Genomic DNA, 21,740 nt, shown 5'->3' with positions numbered 1-21,740 from the left:
TTAGCAATGTCTTTAATTGTTACCTCCCTAAATTTCTTTTTTTTTTTTAATTTTTTTTAACGTTTATTTATTTTTGAGACAGAGAGAGACAGAGCATGAACGGGGGAGGGTCACAGAGAGAGGGAGACACAGAATCTGAAACAGGCTCCAAGCTCTGAGCTGTCAGCACAGAGCCCGACGCGGGGCTCGAACCCATGGACCGTGAGATCATGACCTGAGCCGAAGTCGGACGCTTAACCGACCGAGCCACCCAGGCGCCCCCTAAATTTCTTTTTTAAAAAAGGTTGTTTAATTTCTGTTTCTTTGATTATCAAGAAAGATGTTGTTTATTTGTGTTTCTTGTCCTAAGAATTTCTTGTGCATACTCTTGCCCGTGTTCCTACCGGGCCGTTTGTCTTTTTGTCATCACGGTATAAGAGTTCATTATATATTACAAATAGTAAACCTTTGTCTCTGGTAAATGTTGCAAATATTCTCTCCCCCATCTGTGGCCGGTCGTCTGACTTTGTTTATGGTATCTTTTGCCTTTGGGGGCATTTAACGTTCGTGTCATTCGTGTCAAAAAAAAATCTCTCCATTCCCCCCCCCCCCCCCCAATAGCTTCTGGGTTTAAATTCAGGACAGGAATGCTCTGGCCCTCCTCGGAGACAGCAGGAGACACCGGCCCCGTTGTGCTTCTGGCCCGAGTTCTGTATGCAGAGAGCAAGGTCAACAGTCTGGCCACGGGGGCTGAGAAACAAGCCCAGGTCTTGGTGTAATACGGACCCGGATTAAAATTCTGGCCTCCAGCTACATATACGACATTGGGCAAAGTCACCTTACCACTCTGAGCCTCTGGTTTGGTTTTTCTTTCTAGTCTAAAATATGTATCGACACACACACACCCAACTGGTCAGATCAAATGAGCAAGGCTGACATGTGTGTGTGTGTGTGTGTGTGTGTGTGACCAGCACAGTGCCTGGCCCACGGTAAGTTCCCAATAAGTGATGGTGTTTCCAACATTAGTACAGTAGGTGCTGAGTAAGAAGCAGCAGCTGGTTAACAGTGTCCAGACAGGAGGCCAGAGTGGGGATGGTGACTTCAAACAATGTCCCACGTAAACGGTGGAAGGATGGGCCTCTTCAGCCTGCAGAGGGAGACCCAGAGGCAGAAGGAGACATTTGTCGTTGACGCCTTCTAGAATCCAGTCATCCCTCCCCCCCCACCCCCCCAAAAAAAAGGTTTCCTCAAATTCTGCTTGGGCAATCACCTCTCCTTCATGTAGTTTGGATAAGTTTGCCTGTTCCTCTCTAGGTGATTCAAAATAAGGTAATACTAAACGGCAAAATGGGTATAGAAATCCCAAAAAGTTCTTCGGTTTTCCATAACTAGTCTAAATGGCAATGTTTTTTTAATGTTTATTTATTTATGTTCGAGAGGGAGAGAGAGAGAGAGAGAGGGAGAGGGAGAGATCGTGGGTGGGGGAGGGGCAGAGAGAGAGGGAGACGGAGTCCTAAGCAGGCTCCACACTGTCAGTGCAGAGCCTGACGCGGGGTTCAAACCCGGGAACCGCGAGATCGTGACCGGAGTAGAAATCAAGAGTTGGACGCTTAACTGACTGAGCCACCCAGGTGCCCTCAAATCACAGTGTTTTCTCTCTTCCTCTTCTTCCTCCTTCTCCTCCCCTTCTTCTTCATATCAAACCCTTTCAAGTTTCCAGCTGGTGCCCTAAACACGTGAGCTGTCTGCTTACGCATTATTATTCCAAGATACATAGAGGCAGGGAAACTGAGGCACATGGAGGGGAAGTGACATGCCTACTACCACACAGCTAGTAATTTATTGAATTTAGTGTACTTAGCCTAGTACATATAATGAGAGATATTTAAGTGTCAACCCAGCTGCTATACAAAGGGAACCAGAAAAGGTTTCAAGTGGCTTCAAGAGTAGAAAATATTTCTGTCTAGTTTTACTCAGTCACTCCGACCCAGATTGCTTCCTTCTTGCCCTGCTATCGATGACCCCAACCTCATGAGCCAGGTAGGCTGCTCGAAATCCACTTTGGCTTTTTTGTTTTGAGGGGTTGGGGTGTTTTTTTTTTTTTTAATGTTTTATCTATTTTTGAGAGAGAGAGACAGAGACCGAGAGGGGGAGGGGCAGAGAGAGAGGGAGACACAGAATCGGAAGCAGGCTCCAGGCTCTGAGCTGTCAGCACAGAACCCGACACGGGGCTCGAACTCATGAACTGTGAGATCATGATCTGAGCCGAAGGCAGACGGTGCTTAACCGACTGAGCCACCCAGGGGCTACTGGGATTGGGTTTTTGTTGTTTTGTCTTGTTTGTGGAGTGGAAGCTGGGTCAGCTCTCAGGAAGAGGACAGCAAAGAGGTAAAGTACAAGCAATGTTTTAAGGCCCAGATACGTACATTACTTCCGCCCAGATTCTCTTGACAAGAATTTGTTCGCATGACCCCATTTAGCTGCAAAAAAGACAAGAGAATGTGCTTTCAATCAGTACAGAAAATGGGAGGGGTGGATTTGGGTGGACAACCAGCTGTCTCTACCACAGCAGGTGGTAGTAATAAGTGGCTCAATGGAGATTAGAACTCAAGTCTCCCGTGCCCCAGAATACTTGGTGGGGGCGGGGAAGGTGTCAGAGGTGTCTCTATATAAAGAGAATGGCTGGTTGGGGCGCCTGGGTGGCTCAGTCAGTTAAGCGTCCTGCTCTTTATCGCCACTCAGGTCATGATCTCATGGTTCGTGGGATCGAGCCCTGCATTGAGCCTACTTGGGATACTCTCTCTCCCTCTCTCTCTCTGCCCCTCCACCACTCACACTTACTACTCTTCTCTCTCTCTCTCTCTCTCTCTCCCCCGAAATAAATGAACAGAGATTGCTGGAACTGGGAAGAATTGATGTCCGCACTGTGAATGTGCACCCTGGGTAATTCACTTCCTTTCTCCGAGTTCCAGTTTTCCTACATGTAAACTAGGGGGTGATAATGGTACTGGCCAAAGTTTATAACACATGCTAGGTGCTCACATGGTGGGATGGATGGAGTAGACTGGGACATGAGCACATGAAAGAAGAAAATGCCAGGGAGGTAACAGTGTGTCCTCTGACCAAGTGGCATGAGTGACTAAGGCTTGACTGGGAAGGACAACATGCCAGTGTGTCAGCGTGTAGGGCGGCGGTCAGAGGAGCGAGTGATCTACTCGAGTAGATCAAGGGTCAGAGAAGGGATGGCCCTTGAGTGGCAGGCTGGGGAGCTTGAACTTGATCCTGTAAGTAATGGGGGTAGGGGCATGCGGTCTTCGTGCAGGATGGAAAAAGAGCTAGGTTTGTGTTTTGCAAGGATCACTCTGACTGCTCTGAGTAGCACGAATTCAAGAGGGGCCCAGTGGAGAACTGGAGACGCTGATCCAGGTACAGACGAGCACCCCGGGACACGTGGTGGCAAGGTGGGTTATGTGGCAGAGACCGTAAACACAGAAGGAGTAAGATTTAAGAGAGATTTGCTCTGAAAAAGCCTGGCACGCGGCGTCTGGGGTAGATGGACCCTCTTGCTGAATGAACTGTAGATTTAGGATTATTTAGGATTAGGTGTGTGGCTTTAAGCGGCAGCTTGAACAGAAGAAACCAGGGAGGTGGTCCAGGACTGGTGTGGTTATCACAGCGTCACAGGATCTAGGCTTCTCCACCTTATTGCTTTGTCACTCATGGGTTAGACCTCGTGGTCCCAAAAGGCTGCTCGGGCCGCTCTATCAACATTCCAGCCAGAAAAAAGGAGGAAAGAGAAGGAGAAGGGCACTTTCTGGAAGTTGCCCGCACGGAACCACAAAAAAGAAATGTTGCCTTTATTCTTGGTGGCCAGAATTGGGGGGGGGGGTTCTACTACTACAGAGGAAGTGGGAATGAATATTGGGGGTGACCGCAGTCTTAGTAATGGGCTACTAAAGTAGAGGCTATAGGAAAGAGAGGAGCCAAAATGATTCCCAGGAGTGTGGCTTAGAGGATGAGATGGGCTCTTGCCCGAGGTGGGAGCCGGAAGAGCAGGTTGGATAGCAGAGAGTAGGATAAGACCAGAAGGGACCCACCGGGACATCCAGGGTTCATGGCCAACTGGAGGAAGTCTGGATACATGGGCCAAGGGCTCAGTAGTGAGCTCTGGGCTGAGAATAAGCATGTTTTGGAGTTATTAGCGTATCAGCGATCGTCATAGGAATGGTCATGCCGAGTAATAAGAGAAAGTGGCCAAGGACATAACCTTGGGGAACACAGACATTAAAGAGAAGGGAGGGACGTGGGGCGCCCGGGTGGCTCAGTTGAACGTCCGACTTCGGCTCAGGTCATGGCCTCGCCCACAGTTCGTGAGTTCAAGCCCTGCTCTGTGCTGACAGCTCAGAGCCTGGAGACTGCTTTGGATTCTGTGCGTCTCTCTCTCTCTCTCTCTCTCACCCTCCTCTGCTCTCTCTCTCTGGAAACTAAATAAACATTAAGAAAAGAGAGAGAGAAGGGAGCAACAGACTGAGAAGCAGCCGGGGAGGTCGGAGAAGAACCAGAGATGTCATGAAAGCCACCGAAGGAGATGTGGTCAGCAGCGTCTAATGCTGTTGAAATATCAGACAAATGAGGGCTAAAAACAGGCTGTTGAATTTGGCAACCAGGAAGAGAAAACCAACTTTACCAAAGCAGTTTCAGGGGAATAGCGGGGCATTAGTCAGCGGGTCAGCAGAAGGTAAGAAAGAGGAAGGGTAAAGGATCAGCAAAGGTAAGTGGCTTGGTCAGGTCATGTTTGGGACCTCAGCGTATTTATGGGTCAAGTGACCCATGCCTGGGGCTTCTTGGTTGGGTTTTTCCCAGGGTTTGACCCAGATAGTGCAGACTGGAGATGGAATGCAATGCCCCATTTTGCTCAAGAGGTGGCAGCACCACACCAAGTGACACAGCCAGGATGGCCACATTGCACATGAATGTATTTTCAGGGAAATGAAGCTTATTTCCCAGAACAGCAAAGCTTTGGGGGGTTTTGCCATCTTGGATGAGAGCCTTGAGCAAAGAAAACTTCACGGAACTTTGGGTCAAACCCTGTCATTTACTGGCTGTGTGGCCTTGAGTAAGTCCTGCTTCCTAGTTGACAAACTGGGGATGATAACACTCCCAAACTTGTATTAGGGATCATTGGGAATCTTAAATGAGTGTGGTTATGTCTGATGGTCTTATAGACAGATTCAGGGCAGGGATGGACAGTGGGCACAGGCTCAGAAGCAGAGGGAGGGGGCCCTGGCCAGACGTGGCCAGGGGGATGCCTGTGGTCATACAAGGACTGGATGGAGCAGTGGTTTGGGAGTCAGGAAAGCTGGGCTCAGATTTTGCAGAGGAGGGAACTGAGGCTCACAGAGTGGGAAGATGACTTTTCCAGGTCCGTGCCCCTCACACAGGCAAAGGCATCAATACCAATATTTGAAAAAGAATTTTATTTTTAAAATAGTTTTTAAAGCATTGAAATTGTATCACGGGAAAATCAAAACTCTGTGGAATTTCTTTGCCACTGTGGTGTGGTTTCCCGTTTTCTGCACTTAGGGCTTTGGAAGGCGTGCCTCTCCTCTGGTCCCTGTTTAACCAAAACATTCTGAGAGAGCCCCTACATCTACTCTTTCCCCAGGTCAAGGATGTGAGAGGAGGAAGACCACCCAAGGGAAAAACTGGGGGTCAAGAAACTTGGGCTCAGCTCTCTAGACTCCTCCCTGGATTATTGGGCCTCAGTTTTCCCCATCTGCAAAATATGGCGGTTGGACCGGCCAGCCCTGGGAGCCTTGGAAGCCCTGACTTTTTCTGAAGGCTCTTGTTTCTCCTTGAGCTTCCTGATACCCTTCCTAAAATTGCCTCCCCTCAATGCTGTCACGTTCCTATTTCCAGTTTCTTGTCTTCACAGCGCTTAACACTCTCTGGAATTATCTTGTTCGGCTTTTGTTGTTTAATTTCTTTCTTTTCTTTTTTAAAGTAGGCTCCATGCCAAATGTGGGGCTTGAACTTGCAACCCGGAGATCAAGTGTCACATGCCATACCGACTGAGCCAGCCAGGGGCCCCGTCTAGCTTGTTTTCTGTCGAGACAGTAATCTGCTGTCTGCTCCATGTGATCAGGGACTTTGTGAGTTTGGGAGAGCCACTATGACCTTGGCACCTTAAAGAGTGCTTGGCACATGGTTGAGATGAACGAACAGTTGTGAAACAAATGAATGAAGGGCAGAGAACAGAGCCCCTTACTCTCTGAGGCAAGTCCTACAGTCCCCATTTCTCAACAGGTGACGTGCTCAGCTCTGCCACACCTCTCTCTCTTCAGACATGTTGGTCCTAACTAATGCGCCTTCATGGTAGGGCATCCTGCCCCCAAAGTCCAGCCTCCTTCTTGGCTCCAGGCTGGAGCTACAACACCAAGTCAAGGTCTTTACTGACGCCTTGTGGCCATGGAGACATATAACAGGGACTGGGAGTCTTCCCAGGTAGGGGACGGTCAATCCCAGGTGGCCCTGCTTCCCCCCCCCCCCCCCCCCCCCCCCCCCCCCCCCCCCCCGCTGCAAACCAGCATTTATCTATCACCTGTGTTCCCCGGCTGATGTGAGGGATAGTTATGACTACAGATCAGAAGCAGATGTGCTTCTTGCCTTCCAGGAGCTGAAGTGACACCTGGGGAAAGAGCGGAAGGGTATGGGTCATTAGGTCCAGGAGAGGAGCCAAGGGAGAGTCTAGTGGGAGGGAAGGCAAGAGGTAACGGCTGAACCCACCCAGGCGAGCAGGCAGGGTAGCTTGGGTCTTGGGCCTCAGGATTCTCCTCCCAGGGTATCTGTTTTCCAGCAATCTTCCCCCTTTCTTCCAAGAAGTCCTCCTTGTCTCCCACCCACTTTAGAGTCTATGTGGGAAATTAGAAGAGAACGAGAAGAAGAAGGAGGAGGAGGAGGAGGAGGAGAAAGGGGGGAGGGGAGGAGAGGAGGAAGTGTTTGATGCCCACAGAAGTAAATGGTACAAAAATAAAGGCGTGTAAGGAGAGTTTAAAGAATGTTCTGTTTGGGGCAGCTCTTTCTGCCCAAGGGTCCTGGCCCTGTGCTCTCATAAAATCACCTTTTTTGCACACACACAAATAAAGAATGTTCTGCTTCTTTAAAAATATCCATATTTAGGGGCGCCTGGGTGGCGCAGTCGGTTAAGCGTCCGACTTCAGCCAGGTCACGATCTCGCGGTCCGTGAGTTCGAGCCCCGCGTCCGGCTCTGGGCTGATGGCTCAGAGCCTGGAGCCTGTTTCTGATTCTGTGTCTCCCTCTCTCTCTGCCCCTCCCCCCTTCATGCTCTGTCTCTCTCTGTCCCCCAAAAAATAAAAAATAAACATTGAAAAAAAAATTTAAAAAAAAATCCATATTTATGTTTAAATTTACATCCAAGTTGGTTAGCATATAGTGAAATAATGATTTTAGGAGTAGATTCCAGTGATTCATCCCCTGTATGTAACACCCAGTGTTCACCCACACAAGTGTCTTCCTTAATGCCCCTTCCCCATTTAGCCCATCCCCCTACCCACAGCCCCTCCGGCAAACCTGTTTGTTCTCTGTATTTAAGACTCTCTTATGTTTTTTCCCCCTCCTTGTTTTATCTTATTTTTGCTTCCCTTCTCTAATGTTCATCTGTTTTGTATCTTAAATTCCTCATATGAGCGAAGTCATATATTTGTCTTTCTCTAATTTTGCTTAGCATAATACCCTCTAGTTCCATCCACGTAGTTGCAAATGGCAAGATTTCAAGGAATGTTCTGCTTTGTGATGTGCATTGGTAGACCTTTGACCTCACTGCTTCCTGTAAAATCCACCTTACTAGCTGTATTCGTCAGGTCTTACTGTGATAATGTTGTGAAACAAACAAATCCAAAATCTCAGTGGCCTAGAAAATCAAATATGATTCCATACTCCTGAGTCTGTATGTCAAGCATGGTATTCAGCTGATATTGGCTGGATCAGGCTGGACTCCTGACTTTGAATCTGGTTCAGGTCTGCTCATGCTCATTCTGGACCCAGGATGAAGGAACAATAGTCTCTCGTGGTGGAGGAAGAATGCACCAAGAGGTTTGACAGAATTCATTCTGCCTCTTATGGCCTTACCTTAGAATAAACATGCTGTCCTTCCCCACACCCCCTTCCCCCCACTGACATTCCAATGGCCAAAGTAAATCCCATGGCCAAGCCCAACGTCATTGGAGTGGTGGAGTGGAAGCTGAGGTGCTCAGATACCTTTAGGGCCTGTGCACCCATTCCCCAGCTGCTGGCCCACAACCATCTCTCACTGGGAATTGCCCCTGGCCATAGGAAACTGCCTTACCCAAAGTCACACCCTCCCCCGGGGGCAGCTCACGGCAGGTGATTGACTGAAGCAGGGAAACCAAGACCTGCCTCCTTTCCTCAATTTGGCAAAACCCTGAAGGGCTGCCTGAGTTCCAGAGCTCCTGAAGGTCAGCAGATGCCTCAGTTGAAATTGCATTTGCAGATCAAATTCTCCCTCTGCCCAGTCCTGACATCCCAACAGAAGAATCTGCTGAGAGCACTCCCCAGTGAACCTCTGCCCACCACTCTGTCTCAGAATCTGAAGGAAAGCCATTGTAAGACAGGTGGGGAAGCTTACGCCACCCAAAGGTAGCCATGGCAACAAGGAAAGGAGAAAGACTTTTCAGACGAATAATACCGTCTACTACAACTGTTAAAGAAAGCCTCCTGGAGACAGATCCGATTTATTTTTGCTTGCAACAAAATGCTGGGCACATGCTCAGTGTGTATGCATCGATTTTATCTTTTATACTGGGGTTCCAAATAGGCTATGCTGTAGCAAAGGTTCTGGAGCTAAAAAAAAAAAAAAAAAAAAGATTCTGGGGCTTAAAAAAAAAAAAAAAGGCACTCAGTCTGTAGCATTTGTTATGGCAGCAAACTAAGACACCAGTATAGCAGCTTTCACAATCTTGTTGCACGCAAGAGGTGGGTGTGGAAGGGGAAAATGTGTCCGTCAACTTCTCAGAGGGAAAACAAAGAAGTTGTTGCGGCAACTGGAACTGTTCAAAGTACATCGCATAAGCTCTCTAAAGTGGGAAAGATGCAGCATGGGGTTTTTTGATCTGCAAGAGTGTAAAAATTGCAAGAGTCAGAGCACCCCATATGAGCTGAGCCCCTGCGGCACGGCAGTCCCAAGCTGCTAGGTAAGGCTTCTGAGCCACAGCCTTTAAGAGGCCCGAGCTTCCACGTTTGCCCTCTGGTCATGTGACGAAGCCCAGTCGAATCTACCGGAGGATGATAAGCCACATGGAGCAAAGACAAGCCATCCATCCTGTCGGACCAACCACGGTGCTGACAGCCGGTCAGTGAGGTCATCTTAGACCATCCCGCCCCAGTCAAGAAGCCAGGTGATGGCAACCACATTAGTGATCCCAGGTGAGACCAGCAGAGCTGCTCAGCTGAGCCCCCCCTCAAATTGCTGACCCACAGAATCAAGAGTGAGTAAAATGGTTGTTGTTTTAAGCTATTAAGGTGTAAGGTGAGTTGTTACATAGCAATACATAAAGACACACCAAGCTAAAATCGTATCTGCTCTCGAGGCCATATTTGATGACTGTTTGGGGACTCCCATAGCCACCTGCAAACACTCCTTGCTGAGCCAGACAAACTCGGAAGATAAAGAGCGGCGTGTGCACCGGGTAACTGTGCATCTGTTTCCCCCAGGGGCTGGATGACCTCAGGCCCAGACCTGGGTCTCCCGCAGCGGTTCATCTTGTGTATTGTGCTGAGCCAGGACCTGACATACAGCAGGTGCTCCGTAGACATTTACTCAATTAGTGAAATGCCATGGGACTTGTCTAGGTTAACAACATCTCCTGCTCGGATTACTGCAGCAGTCTCCGAACTGGGAACAGCCAGACTTGCTCCCTCAAATCCCTCTTCCAACCTAGGAAGAAAACTTTGTAAAATGGAAATCTGGCCCGGTTTCATCCCTGGTCAACATCTTTAGTTGGCTCCCAAATCCCCTCACGGTTAAGTCCCATCTCTTTGGAATAAATGACTTATGGAATCCTGAAGACCTTGATCTCTAATTCCTAAGCCCCATCTTGTACCATTCTCTCCTTCGCTCCCTGGGCCCAGCCACAGGGATTTCTTTCTATTCCTTTGTGCCATATGCTCTCTGGTGCCTCTGGACCTTTATACATGCTAGACACTCTAGCCGGAACATTCACTACCACCCAGTTCCTAAAACTGGCTGAATCCTACTCATCCTTCAGTCTACTCGGTACTGCATCAACACCGGTTTGGGGTGATGGCTAATGGTTTGGCTGCACGGTCAGGGACTTAGGAAGCACAGAATTGGAGGATTGGTGACAAGGAGGACTTGGGATGAGGTATTTAGATGGACTTTCAGCAATGGGCACAGAGTGTAAAGATATTTCTATCCCAAGTGAAATCTCACCAAAGAGCATCCACGGCAGACAAGGCTCTTGATAATCAGATGGCTAAGATGGCACATCCCATGGACACCAGTTGGCCTCTTTCTGCAACTCCTCCAGGACTCGTTCAACATGCTCTCGCACCACGTGGTCATGGTGGCAAGAAGGGAGACTATTTACAGGTTCAACAATATGGACTCACACACCCCCCTCCCAAAGCTCACCTGCTTAATGCCACTACTGTCTGTCCAATCTACCATCAGGAGAGACAGATGTTGAATACCCAACATGCCACAATTCTGCAGGGGTTCATCTAACCACCTGGTGCCAGGTTGATTCCCTGGGCCCTTCCCATCATGGAGAGGACAGTGACTTAGCCTCATTAACGCAGCTCCAATATACAGTTCCAGGCATCAGTGAGCGGTAGTGAGAATAGCTTCTCCCACTATGACACCAAATAACTTACAGTATTAGTTTCTTGTAGTTGCCGTAACAAGTCACTACAAATTGGGCGACTTGAAACAACAGAATTTATTCTCTCACAGTTCTGGAGGCCAAAAATTCACCACCAGCCTCACAGGGCCCAAACCAAAGTGTCAACCAGAGCTGTCCTCCCTCTAGAACTCTAGGAGAGAATCGTTCCTGGACTTTTCCTGCTTCTGGCTGCTGTAGGCATACCTTTGCTCTGGCCGCACTACTCCAGTCTCTGCTTCTGTCTCTAATTGCCTCCTCCTTTCCTGTGTAAGATTTCCCTCTGCCTTTCTCTCTTAAAAGGACATTTATAATTGGATTCAGGGCCCACCGGATAATCCAGGATTATCTCCCCCGAGGCAAGATCATTAACTTAATCACATCTGCAAAGATTCCTTTTCCTTACAAGGTAACATTTACAGATTCCAGAGATTAGGATCTGTTATCTTTGGGTGGCGATTATTCAGCCTACTGCACCCACTCACAAAACTTTTGCTTCTTGTCCCTGCAGTGTTGGGCTCCACCAGTCTGGAGGTCTTAGTTCTCAAAGGAAGGGAAGAAACCGTCTTCATTGCCTTGGATTTGGAAACTTCTAACTGGTCATTTTGGATTTCTCATGCCACTACACCAGCAGACAAAGAAAGAGTTACTGTGCTGCCTGCCTAACTGGTCCTCGTCACCAAAGGGAAATTGGGATATTGCTACCCAATAAGAATGAGAACTACGTCTAGAACCCAGGGATCCTTCAGGGCCCCTCTTGGTACTTCCACGGACAATAGTAAAAGTTAGCAAAGAGCTTTGGCACCCCAAACTGCGCAGGCCCATGGAAGATCCAGACCATTCGGGAATGATTATTTGGGTCTCTCCATCACACAAAGAACCCCAACTAGCTGATGTCCTGGCTAAGGGCAATTACATATAAGAGAATTGCAAATATATACACACTCACACACATATTTACCCAATTAGCCATATATATATATATATATATATATATACACACACACACACACACACACTCAATTAATAAACAAATATCTATCAACTATGGCACTGTGACCAGTTACCCAAAGGAGGTCCCTCACAGGCATGCACATCTTCTTCTGTGTCTGGTGTGTACATTGTATATTAAGTACTTAATTTTTTCCTCCCTCCTTCTTCTCCCCTATTATTTTATATAAAGACTGTAAGTGGTTGCTAACTTTACAGTTCACTGTTTAGTTGTAGGTGGGCTTGTGACTTAATTAGAGGAGAAATTAACATCATCCAAATATGGATTCAATGACTAACTCCTGGAGATGGAGACATCTATCGGACGGTGGGACTTTGTGCTTTTCCTATTTGGGGGAAGAGGGTTATTATCCTCATTTGCAAGGTAGTTTCATCTTATTAGGTGGAAGCTACTGTTGTTATATATGGATGTTCAAGTACGTGTGGATTGATGCGTATGGGGACCAAGTGCCCAAAAGGGTGGATTGTGCCAGTTACGAAGCTATTGTCTTAGAGTTCCAAACACAGCCTTCTACACTCAGCTCTGTGATCCTGGGGCTGGGACTCTGCAAACCAGAGTACCTTTGTGAGCTGGCCTTGACAATAAGAGGCATTAGGGAAAGATTGGAAGGCAGGAGGAGTGGAGACTTCTTTCTTCCTTTGCTTAATAAGCTTAACAGCGATAGCCTAACAGTTGGTGCCAGCCCTTAGCTGTTTTTCCGCACTCCCAGGAAAGCTTCACTGTATCCCCTAAAAGGTGCTGGCACTAGCCAGACAACACCCTCCCTTCAGATTTCTGAGCCCTAGCAAGACAGGACTCCCCCAGTCAAGCCTGTGGGTTCTGAGAACCCCAACCTCTCCCCTCCATTCCTGCAGCCTTAGGAGAGGTAGCTGCTTCCTGCAGGAATTTCCTCTCAGTTACCTTAGTATTCTTTCTGTTCTTTCAAGCCCACCTATATCAATGTAATCTGTTCCCTATTGAAAATTCTCTTTGTTACAACCTAGCGTAGGGGCGCCTGGGCGGCTCAGTCGGATGAGCATCCAACTTTGGCTCCGGTCAGGATCTGGAGGTTTGTGAGTTTGAGCCTCGCATCGGGCTCTGTGCTGACAGCTCTCTCTCTGTCCCTCCCCCTGCTTGTGATCTGGCTCTGTCTCTCTCAAAATAAATAAACATTTAAAAAAAAAAAAAAAGTGTAGTTTCTGTTTTCCTAATTGGACCCTGACTGACACAAATGATTAGGAAGCTGGTACTCACTTTTCACTGGGGCCCTAAGCCAAGAGAAAGTAAATTTGTAAGCGCCAGGGGTCATCATGAGAGGTCAGCCTGCCTGGGAGGGAGGCTGAGACAGAAGACAGATCCCTGACACGTTAAAGCGCCTAGATCTAGCTGTGCCTACAACCATTCTGTCCTTTGGACAGTTTAGTTATCTGGGCCAATAAGTTTCATTTTCTTTTTTTTTTTTTTCTTAAGGTATAACGGGTTAGATTTTTGTTGTTTACAAGCAAAAGGGTGCTGACTAATTCAAATTTCTTCATCCCCACCCCCAGACGAGGTGCCCCACCCCACAGCCACTGAACAGCCAAAAGCAACCACCTCCTACTGAAAATTTTAATGAAACCAATAAGTTAATAAGTTAACAAAGTGAGGTACTTGCATATCCGAGAACTGGGTTGGTGGGGGAACCTTGATCATGGAAGGAGAGAAGGCTTCATCCCAAGTCTCCTTTGGTCAGAGGGTAATCCCGTTCTCCTGCCCCTCTCCACAGCTCTGTCTCTGAGGGGATGGAGGGTAGCTGTCTGGGGACAGTGCAGGTGAGGTGAGCCAGGACGGGCTCCATCCAGGACATGATGGTCACATGCAGAGGGTATGTTGGGGCAGAGGCTGGGCACCATGGGGCTGAGAAGACCCAGCCCCAGCCCTGGCGCTGGTGCATGCAGGTCCCCAGTCGTGAGATGCAGGCAGCTGGGCCTGAGCCCCTGTTCCCTGGCACCCCACAGAGGGTCACCATTGGTCCACTACCCATCACCCTCCTGCTACCTGCATTGGCTTCACAAAAGAGGGACAGGAGGATAGGGAGTACCAAAGAGGTGCTGGGGGCCTGGAGTGGAGGGGGGGGGTACTTATGCCAGTATGGGGGGGCTGCCAACTGAAGTGGAGAGCGGGGTGTGGAACGAGGGGAAACAGTGCGTGTGAGTGCCAGGTACGCAGCTGGTGCCCGACAAATACTTGCTAAATGCATCATTATTGTCCCAGAGAGCGAGAGAGACTAGGAAGCCTAGGTGGAAGCAGGCCTGGTACCCACGCTGGGGAAGGGCCTGGGGTCTTTCTAGTGCTGTCCAGGCCCCCGAGGTCGAGGCCTGAGTTGTGCTGTACGGACACCAAGGAGGGCCCTTGGGAGCAGCAGAAGCAGCAGATAGGGCTCCTGGACCGGTGAGAAGTAGATCTTGAGAAAGGGGAGCTGGTAAAACTCTGGGGTGAGGCCTGGAGAGGCCTGGGGCCACTTCAGAGCTCCCTCCCCTACCCAGATGGAGTGGCAGGCTCCCTCTTGGTGGACATCACCCTGCAAGGCCTGCCCACTGGCATCAGTGGCAGAGGCCCAAGAGAGGCTGAGGGGCGGTGTGCTCGTGTCTCCAAGCGTGTGTGGTTGTGTGCATCACTGTGAGTGTGAGAGACTCTCTGCATGTCTGGGGAAACTGTGTGTGACCATGGGAGCACTGGGCATGAGAGATGTGGGGGCAAATACAGAAACTTGTGCTGTCAAAGGTGTCTGGAAGGCCAAGGAGGGAAGTGGACATCCAGCAGGAAGAAGGAGCCTCTGGGCGAGGGTCCCTGCAAAATGGAAGAAAGGCCCAAGCACTGCCCTTGGGGAGGAAAGGGAGAAACAAACAGGCCCCATGCGGGGTGAGGAGGGGGTGATAAGCCAAAGAACAGGGATGAGGGTCATGGCCAAGCAGCCTGAGACCAGCTACTGCTGGAGGCCCATCTCCCAAGGAGGGAGGGGCAGAGGGACCCCATGGGGGTCCCCAAAGTTGCATATTTAACATAGTTTGCATATATGGTGCCCAACTGCCTCGTGGCAGGGTCCTTTGTTAGTCGGTACCTATGGGCACCTTGGGCCCACCCCCAAGTGGGGCGGGGACTTGGCGGGAGGGTTTCCCTGCTCTGTCCGAAGGGCGGGCCAGAGACCTCACCTTGCATAGCTGGAAGCTGGGTCAGGGCCCAGGACCCCAGCGCCCCACTCTCACTCCCGGGACAGTGCCCCTGCCAGGCGGGCTGTGTCGGGCCTTGATGGAACGGGCAGGGCACTGGGGGAGGGGGGGGGTGCGGAGGAGGCCGCGGGGCAGCTGCGGCGGCTGCCCTCGGTGCGGCCTGGCATCTCACGCTCCTGAGGTGGGGTGGGTCGCTGGCACCCCCACGGCGGGTATCTCGCCCACTCAGGCAGCTCAATACTGCGTGTGGCCTCTCTCCCCACAAGGGAGCAAGTTCAAGTAAGAGAGGAGTCCGGAGGCCTCAGAGGGCGGGTCCGAGCCCCAGGCCCAGGGGCTGGCCGTGTGCTGCCCCGCCCCTGAGAAGCCCCTCAGTCCATGTTGGTGCTGACCGAGCGGGAGATGCTGAGCGTCTGTGCGGAGACGGAGATGTCCTCGTGGTCCACAGGGCTATGGTAGTCGGAGGTGATGTCGGGGTCGAAGAGCGGCACTTGCACGGTGCCCAGGCTGGCCGAGGTGCCAGAGCGCAGGCAGCGCGAGTAGAAGCCCAACAGCAGGTCCAGCTTGTGCTCGATGGACTGCACCTGGGGGCGGGGCGCGGTTGGAGGCGGGGCTTGGGGCGGGGGCGGGGTTTGGGGCGGAGCGCGGGGCCAGGACGCGGGGCTTGGCCGGGAAGGGGCGCTTCTGGGAGACGCGGCTCCTCCCGCGGGAGGTGAGACAGGAAAGGCGGAGCTTGGCCGGCGGGCGGGACGAAGGAGGGAAGCGGGGGGGGGGGGGGGGGGGGCGGTATTCCCGGAGGGAAACTTAGTTGTGATTGGTTGGAATAGTCCGGGAGCTAGAGACAGACAACTGAGGCGGGGTTACATGGAAACAGGTGAAATTTAGACGGGTTTATCTGAGACGTTAGCGACTTGAAGGCGCGGCTTGGCAGGAGAGGGTGGGTTTATCGGGGTCGTCAGGTAGGAGTGGGCGGACTTCCTAGGAGGCGCGGCTTCTCTGTGGGGCGGGGATCGTGGGGCCCGGGACGCGTCTGCCCTGCCTGCTTGGGGCCTCCCCGGAGGGTGTTCAGGATTGCGGCTGAGAAGTGCACCCTCCCCTTGTGCTGGACCTCGCGGCCTTCCGGAGCTTCTTGGTCAACGACCAGCTCCGCCATACGAGCGAAACTCCATCCCATACTCACCTGCTTCTCCACCTTGACCACGCGTCCCATCATACTGATCTCATCCACTGCCTCCGTGTCACAGGGCCCCTTGTCTCCCTTCTCTCGGGCCTTCCGGTCCCCCGGCCCCCGGCCCACAATCTGGTCCACCCTGTGGAAGAAGGTAACCTTCTGGGCGTCGAAGCACCTAGTCACACGCGCCCCACCCCCACCCCCCGCCCCCGTCCCTCACTCGAGAACCCTAGATTGCCTGCTGAACGGGGAGACACAGCCCGCAATAGGGAGAAGGGACCATTTTGCCCCTGACAAATGGAGACAGCTGGATGGAGGGCCCTGGGCCCCTGCTTTGAGTGTTTTCAGACTAGCCGAGCAAAGGCACCACACACGAACACATGACAAGTAAATCCACTGCCTGGTGGGAGGACAGGTAAAAGAGAGAGAGACACAAGCGGGGATGTGGGTTATAAGGTGGACAAGCCTGGAGCTGGTCCCACCTGATTTTTCTGCTCTCCTTTACAAGCATGACTCTTGAAAATGTTATCTCTGTCCGCTTCTCCAACTGCTCTCCTCCCTTTCTCTCTTATACCTACTCCGGTCACGCTTTCATTCCCCCCATCTCACCAAAACTGCTGTTGTCAAAATCCAAATGACCTCCATGTTGCTAAATTCCATGATCAGTTCTGAGGCCTCATTAAACTTGACCTTTTAGCAGCCTCCGGACACATCTGATCACCCTTCCTCCTCCACTTCATTTGGGGTGGAAACCACCACCTTCTCCCGGTTCTCCTTCCTCACCGACTTCTCCTTCTCACTTTTCTTTGCTGGTTCCTCCTCCTTTCCCGCCACAAAACATTGTAGGCCCCAAGGCTCACTCCTGGGACCTCTCTTCTCTATTCACTCGAAGCGACGTCTTCAGTTCCAGATTTGCAATTCCTCTGTACATTGTTGGTACCAAAGCTGTATCTCCAGCCCACACCTCTCCCTGGAAGTCCACACTCCTCTGTCTGGCTGCCAGAGCAATACTCCACTTAGATGTCCGATGGGCATCATAACCCAACACTCCCCAACTCTCCCGAGCGAGACGTGCCACAGTCATTGCCTCCTCCATGTCGACAAACAGCAACTTTTTCCCGTTGCTCAAGCCAAAACCCTTGGCTTCAGGCCTTGACTCTTTTTTTCGCCTATACCCCATCAGAAAACGCTGTCAGCTCTACCTTCAAAATATATCTGGAGTCGGCATATTTCTCCCCACCTCCATTGCTGCCACCCTGGTCCAAGTCCCCATCATCTCTGGACATCTGGACATCTGAAGTAGCCTCCTTACTGATCGCCCTGCCTCCACCCCAGCCCCCTCGTAGGTCATTCTCAGCACAGCACTTAGGGTGCTCCTTTTAAAATGTAACTCAGATCTTGTCAGTCCTTTGCTCAGAGCTCTCCAAGGCTTACATCTCCCCCTGGATGAATGCAAGCGTGTTTGCAGTGGCCTACAGGGCTTTAAACAGTCCAAATGCCATTCGCCTTCTAATCTTGCCTACTTCTCTCGGGCTAGAGAACAGACACACTGGGCTCCTTCCTGTTCCTGAAACAATACCCCAGACACCTGCCCAAGTCTTTGCTCTTGCTATTACCTCTGAAAACTCTTTATTTAAACAGCCACAGGGCTGGTTGCCCCTCCTCCAGTTTTTTTTTTTTCCAAATGTCAGCTTCTTGCCTATTTAAAATCACAATCCCCAACACCCTAACCCTTAGTTTTCTCCTGAGCCTTTATCATCATCTGACATTGTCTAGTTTCACTTATTTTATCATCTGCTCTCCTTCCACTAGAATCAAAGCTCCATGGGGGCTGGGAATTTTGCTTTCCACCAGAGCCTCACTATCTGGCAAGTGACAAAAGCCCAACGATTATTTAAGGAAACAAGTGAATGAATGGGCAGTGATAATTCAGGCCACAAGAGGAGAAGGGAAAGGTGTAGGTGATTAGGGTCCTGGTGCAAGAATTCTTCCTATACGCTAGGTGGAGAGAAGAGGTGCCAGTGGGTCCCAGAGGCCAGAGGTGGGTCCCACTGAGGACAATCTGCCTATCCCCTTGGGAGATGGGAGATCACTGATTATTTTCATCCTATTCTTTTAGGACCAGGAAACAGTCATCTAAAGACGTCCCCCGAGGAGTGCAGGTCAGTAGGGTTCGCACAGAGGACCTGCGCCTGGGTCCTTCTTCAGGCTTGGAACAGGTGCAGGGTGGAGCCTCGGTGGCGAGCTGCAAGCCAGAGGCCTTGCCCAGGCCAAAAACTCCAGCTCCCTCCGCGGTCCCTAGGGGGCGCTCGGGGCTCTGTTCGGGCGCGAGCGGAGGGGCTCCCATGAGCAGTCCTTGGGTGGGGGGCTGGGGCCACGGCCTCACTGCCGGAGCACCCACCGAGCCTGCAGGCTCTTGATCCGGCCCAGCATGTCCAGGTGCCCGGCCGAGTACTGCTCGATGACGTCCTTCACGTCATACGGTCGCAGCGTCTCCTTGAATTTCCTTTTGGCCACCAGGAATTTCAGGATCCTGTCGGGAGAGGGGGGTCTCAGCGGGAGGGGATTCCTTCCCAGCCCCCTTTCCATCCCTTTGCTAACCATTTGCCTACCATGAGGGCATCTTCTGCTTGGGTCACCGCAAACAGCTTCTGCTGGGTCAGGCTCCCAGCCTCCTTCCCTACCCACCACGTTCCACCCTCAGCCCTCATAGGTTGGTTGGTTGGTTGGTTGGTTGGTTGGTTGGTTGGTTGGTTTGTAATGTGCCTGTATCTGCCTGGGAGGTCAGGGACTGGGCCTGGTTTCTCTCTGCTAGCTTGGACACAGGGCAGGCATCTGTGAACACTGATGATCAAGACCACTTGGGGGAAGACATTTTTGCTTTCACTCCACACATGCTTGTTAGTGCCACTGTGCTGGACCCTGGGTACCCAAGGGGCATCAGATCCAACCCCAGGTCTCAGGAGCCCTGCTCTGGGGTGGGAGACAGGACACACAATTATGGGGAGACAAGGGCTGTGTCGAGGAATGGAGAGACCTCTCATAGTCTGGGACCAGGAGAAGGGGGACCTCAGCTGGGGAGGTCAGAGGACAAGTCTTGAGAGTGATACTTTCCATCTCCAAGGCAAGAGGAGGATGAAGGGAGGCTTTCTGGACACAGAGAGACATGGAGGCATATGAGCAAGATTCCATTCAAAGTAGCTGGAACAGAATGTGAAGATAAGGGGTCAGTTCCCCCCCCCTCCGCCCCCTGGGGAGGTAGGGTGGCACAGAAGACAGGGAAAGAGATTGGCCTTGCAAAGGAGGCTGGTGGGTAGGAGGAAGAGGTACTCCGAAGAGCCCTGAATCCCTGGCAGAGATCAGGCAATGAGCAATCGGGGTGCTGAGGAAGGGGCCCTGTAGTTTCCTCTATGTTAGCATGATGGTTCTGCCAGCCTATGTGGAGAATGCCCTGGAGGGGCAGAGTCTTGGGCAGGAAGACTAGACCTAGGGGCTGGGCTTGAGCCAGGAGCTGGCAGCTTTAGAGCAATTCAGGACAAAAAGGGACATCAAGGCTTCTGAGTCTGAGTGCAGAATGATGCCCATGGCTTAGGCAACAGGATGGATGGTGGTGCCCCTGCCTGAAATGGGGACACGGGAGGAGGAGCAGGTTTGGGGTATGCTGGGTGTGAGTTGCTCTGTGGGGTGGCCAAGGAGAGCTGACCCAGGCTATGTGGCAGCTCAGGCGATGTGTTCCAGAAGCCTCACTTGGAGGGGGAGAGACAGCATGTATGAAAAGGGGGTGGGGAGAGGCCTCAGACTCTCTGGGGAGTAGAGGGGGATCCAGCTGACTCTGATTTTACAAAGAACACAAAGGAAAGAGCCTGTGGGTGGATGCATCAGCCAGAGAAGAGAGGAGGTGAGTCTGGAAGGCCTGGGGGTGAAAGAGGTCTCTGGAGCTAGAGCTGCAGGCCAGAGACAGAGTCTAGGCCAGGACTCCACGCCAAGAAGCTTGGGGGCTAGATGATGGCTGAGCCATGGCTAAAGGGCTCGGGGGACTCTGGCCCACTCTTGTCAAGGCAGGGAGACAGCCGATAGAGTCAGCAGGGCAGGGGCATTCAAACTCGTTTAACCAAGACCCACCATAAGAAATACATTTTACATCAGAAACCAGGATACACACACACACACACACACACACAACCTCAATGTAGGTTTCATAAACATTATTTATCCTTCCTACAGGGGATGCACTCTGCTATTTTCTATTCTTTTTTTTCTTTAAATGCTGACCGTGACCCACTAAGTTGATTTCACTAAGTTGATTTCAAACTGTTGGGACCTGTGGTTTGAAAAAGCACTGCTCTAGAGGAAGCCCTGGGGGAGACCGACAAGCTGAGGTCAAAACACCCAAGGAGAGAGAGAGGAACTTTGAGACACAGAAGCAAAAGGAAGATGGAGTGAGACACAGAGATGGAGGGGAAGAGCACACAGGACAGATGCAGGGAGAGTAGGTAGCTGGTACACAGCTAGGGGGGAGAGAAAGGGGTGAGGAGAGGAGAGAGACACAGAGAGGACACCGCGGGGGTAGGAGAGGGACCGTGGTGGGCAGCCGAGCCTACCGCCCTACCCAGCCGGCCCTCCAGATGTGAAGGGGATGAGCAAACCCTGCTGGGAGCCATATGCCCCTCCCACCCCACCCACACTCCAGGGCCCCCGCCAGCCAGCACCGCCGAGGGTGCCAGGCGGGCAGCAGCTGGTGTGCCCGGGAGCTAGGCCAGGCCTGGCCATGAGGGCAGGCCCCAGACGGGGAGCCACAATGGGTGGCAGATGGATTGGGGGGCCGGGGGGGGGGTGGGGCACCTCGGGCCTCAGTCTCACCTGACAGAGCGGATGACCGTCTTCACGGCAGGCATGACATCGTCCACTGTGAGCTCACACTGGTAGCTCTTCTCCTCTGCCACTTCCTCCGAGGGGCCCTCTGCAAAGTCAGGGGGCCCGAGTGGTGGCAGCAGAAGGGGGCCACTCCCAACCCCGACCACCACTTGCCGAGCCACCCTTAGAGATACCGATAAAGAGAGGCTCAGTAAGGGTGCAGAACCTTCCTGGGGGCACGAGGCAGACCAGGCTCCTGCCTCCCTAGCTGCCTTACCCAGGGTGGAAAACCCTGGTTTACTGCGTGCCCATCTGCCCTACGACCAGTCAGAGTAAGAATCTGCCCAGTGGCCAGGTGAGCGGAAGCTGCTTTAGGGCACTTCTGGTTTGGCCTGAGGCAAATTACACACAGCCCCGGAGGAAGGCCTATGGTCCCACCAGGACAGTTAGCCCCGGAGACAAGGGGGAAAGGCCCTGGAAAGCAAGTCATTCTCTCCCCGGGGAAGAGAAATGCTTCTTCCCAGGCCAGTACGCTGCATGGAGAGGGGATACTATCCTTGTTCCATGGGGGGGGGGGCAGGAGTGGGGGAAGGCCAGGCAGC

At 51.7% G+C, this 21,740-nt stretch overlaps 1 protein-coding gene across 1 annotated transcript in view; it reads right to left on the bottom strand.

Annotated features, from left to right (window-relative positions):
* Positions 1–13,501: 13,501 nt before the first annotated feature.
* KCNQ4 (potassium voltage-gated channel subfamily Q member 4) overlaps positions 13,502–21,740 on the bottom strand; it is a 53,329-nt gene continuing 45,090 nt past the window's right edge. The window contains 4 exon segments of the mRNA XM_043574570.1: positions 13,502–15,697; positions 16,294–16,423; positions 18,686–18,817; positions 21,145–21,244. Coding sequence (XP_043430505.1) covers positions 15,485–15,697; positions 16,294–16,423; positions 18,686–18,817; positions 21,145–21,244 — 575 coding nt within the window. The 3' untranslated portion in view covers positions 13,502–15,484.

This window comes from Prionailurus bengalensis, chromosome C1, assembly GCF_016509475.1.
Source record: "Prionailurus bengalensis isolate Pbe53 chromosome C1, Fcat_Pben_1.1_paternal_pri, whole genome shotgun sequence".
Classification (NCBI taxonomy): domain Eukaryota; kingdom Metazoa; phylum Chordata; class Mammalia; order Carnivora; family Felidae; genus Prionailurus; species Prionailurus bengalensis.
The sequence above is the reverse complement of the archived record's forward strand: the minus strand, read 5'-3'. Positions and strand labels throughout refer to the sequence as shown.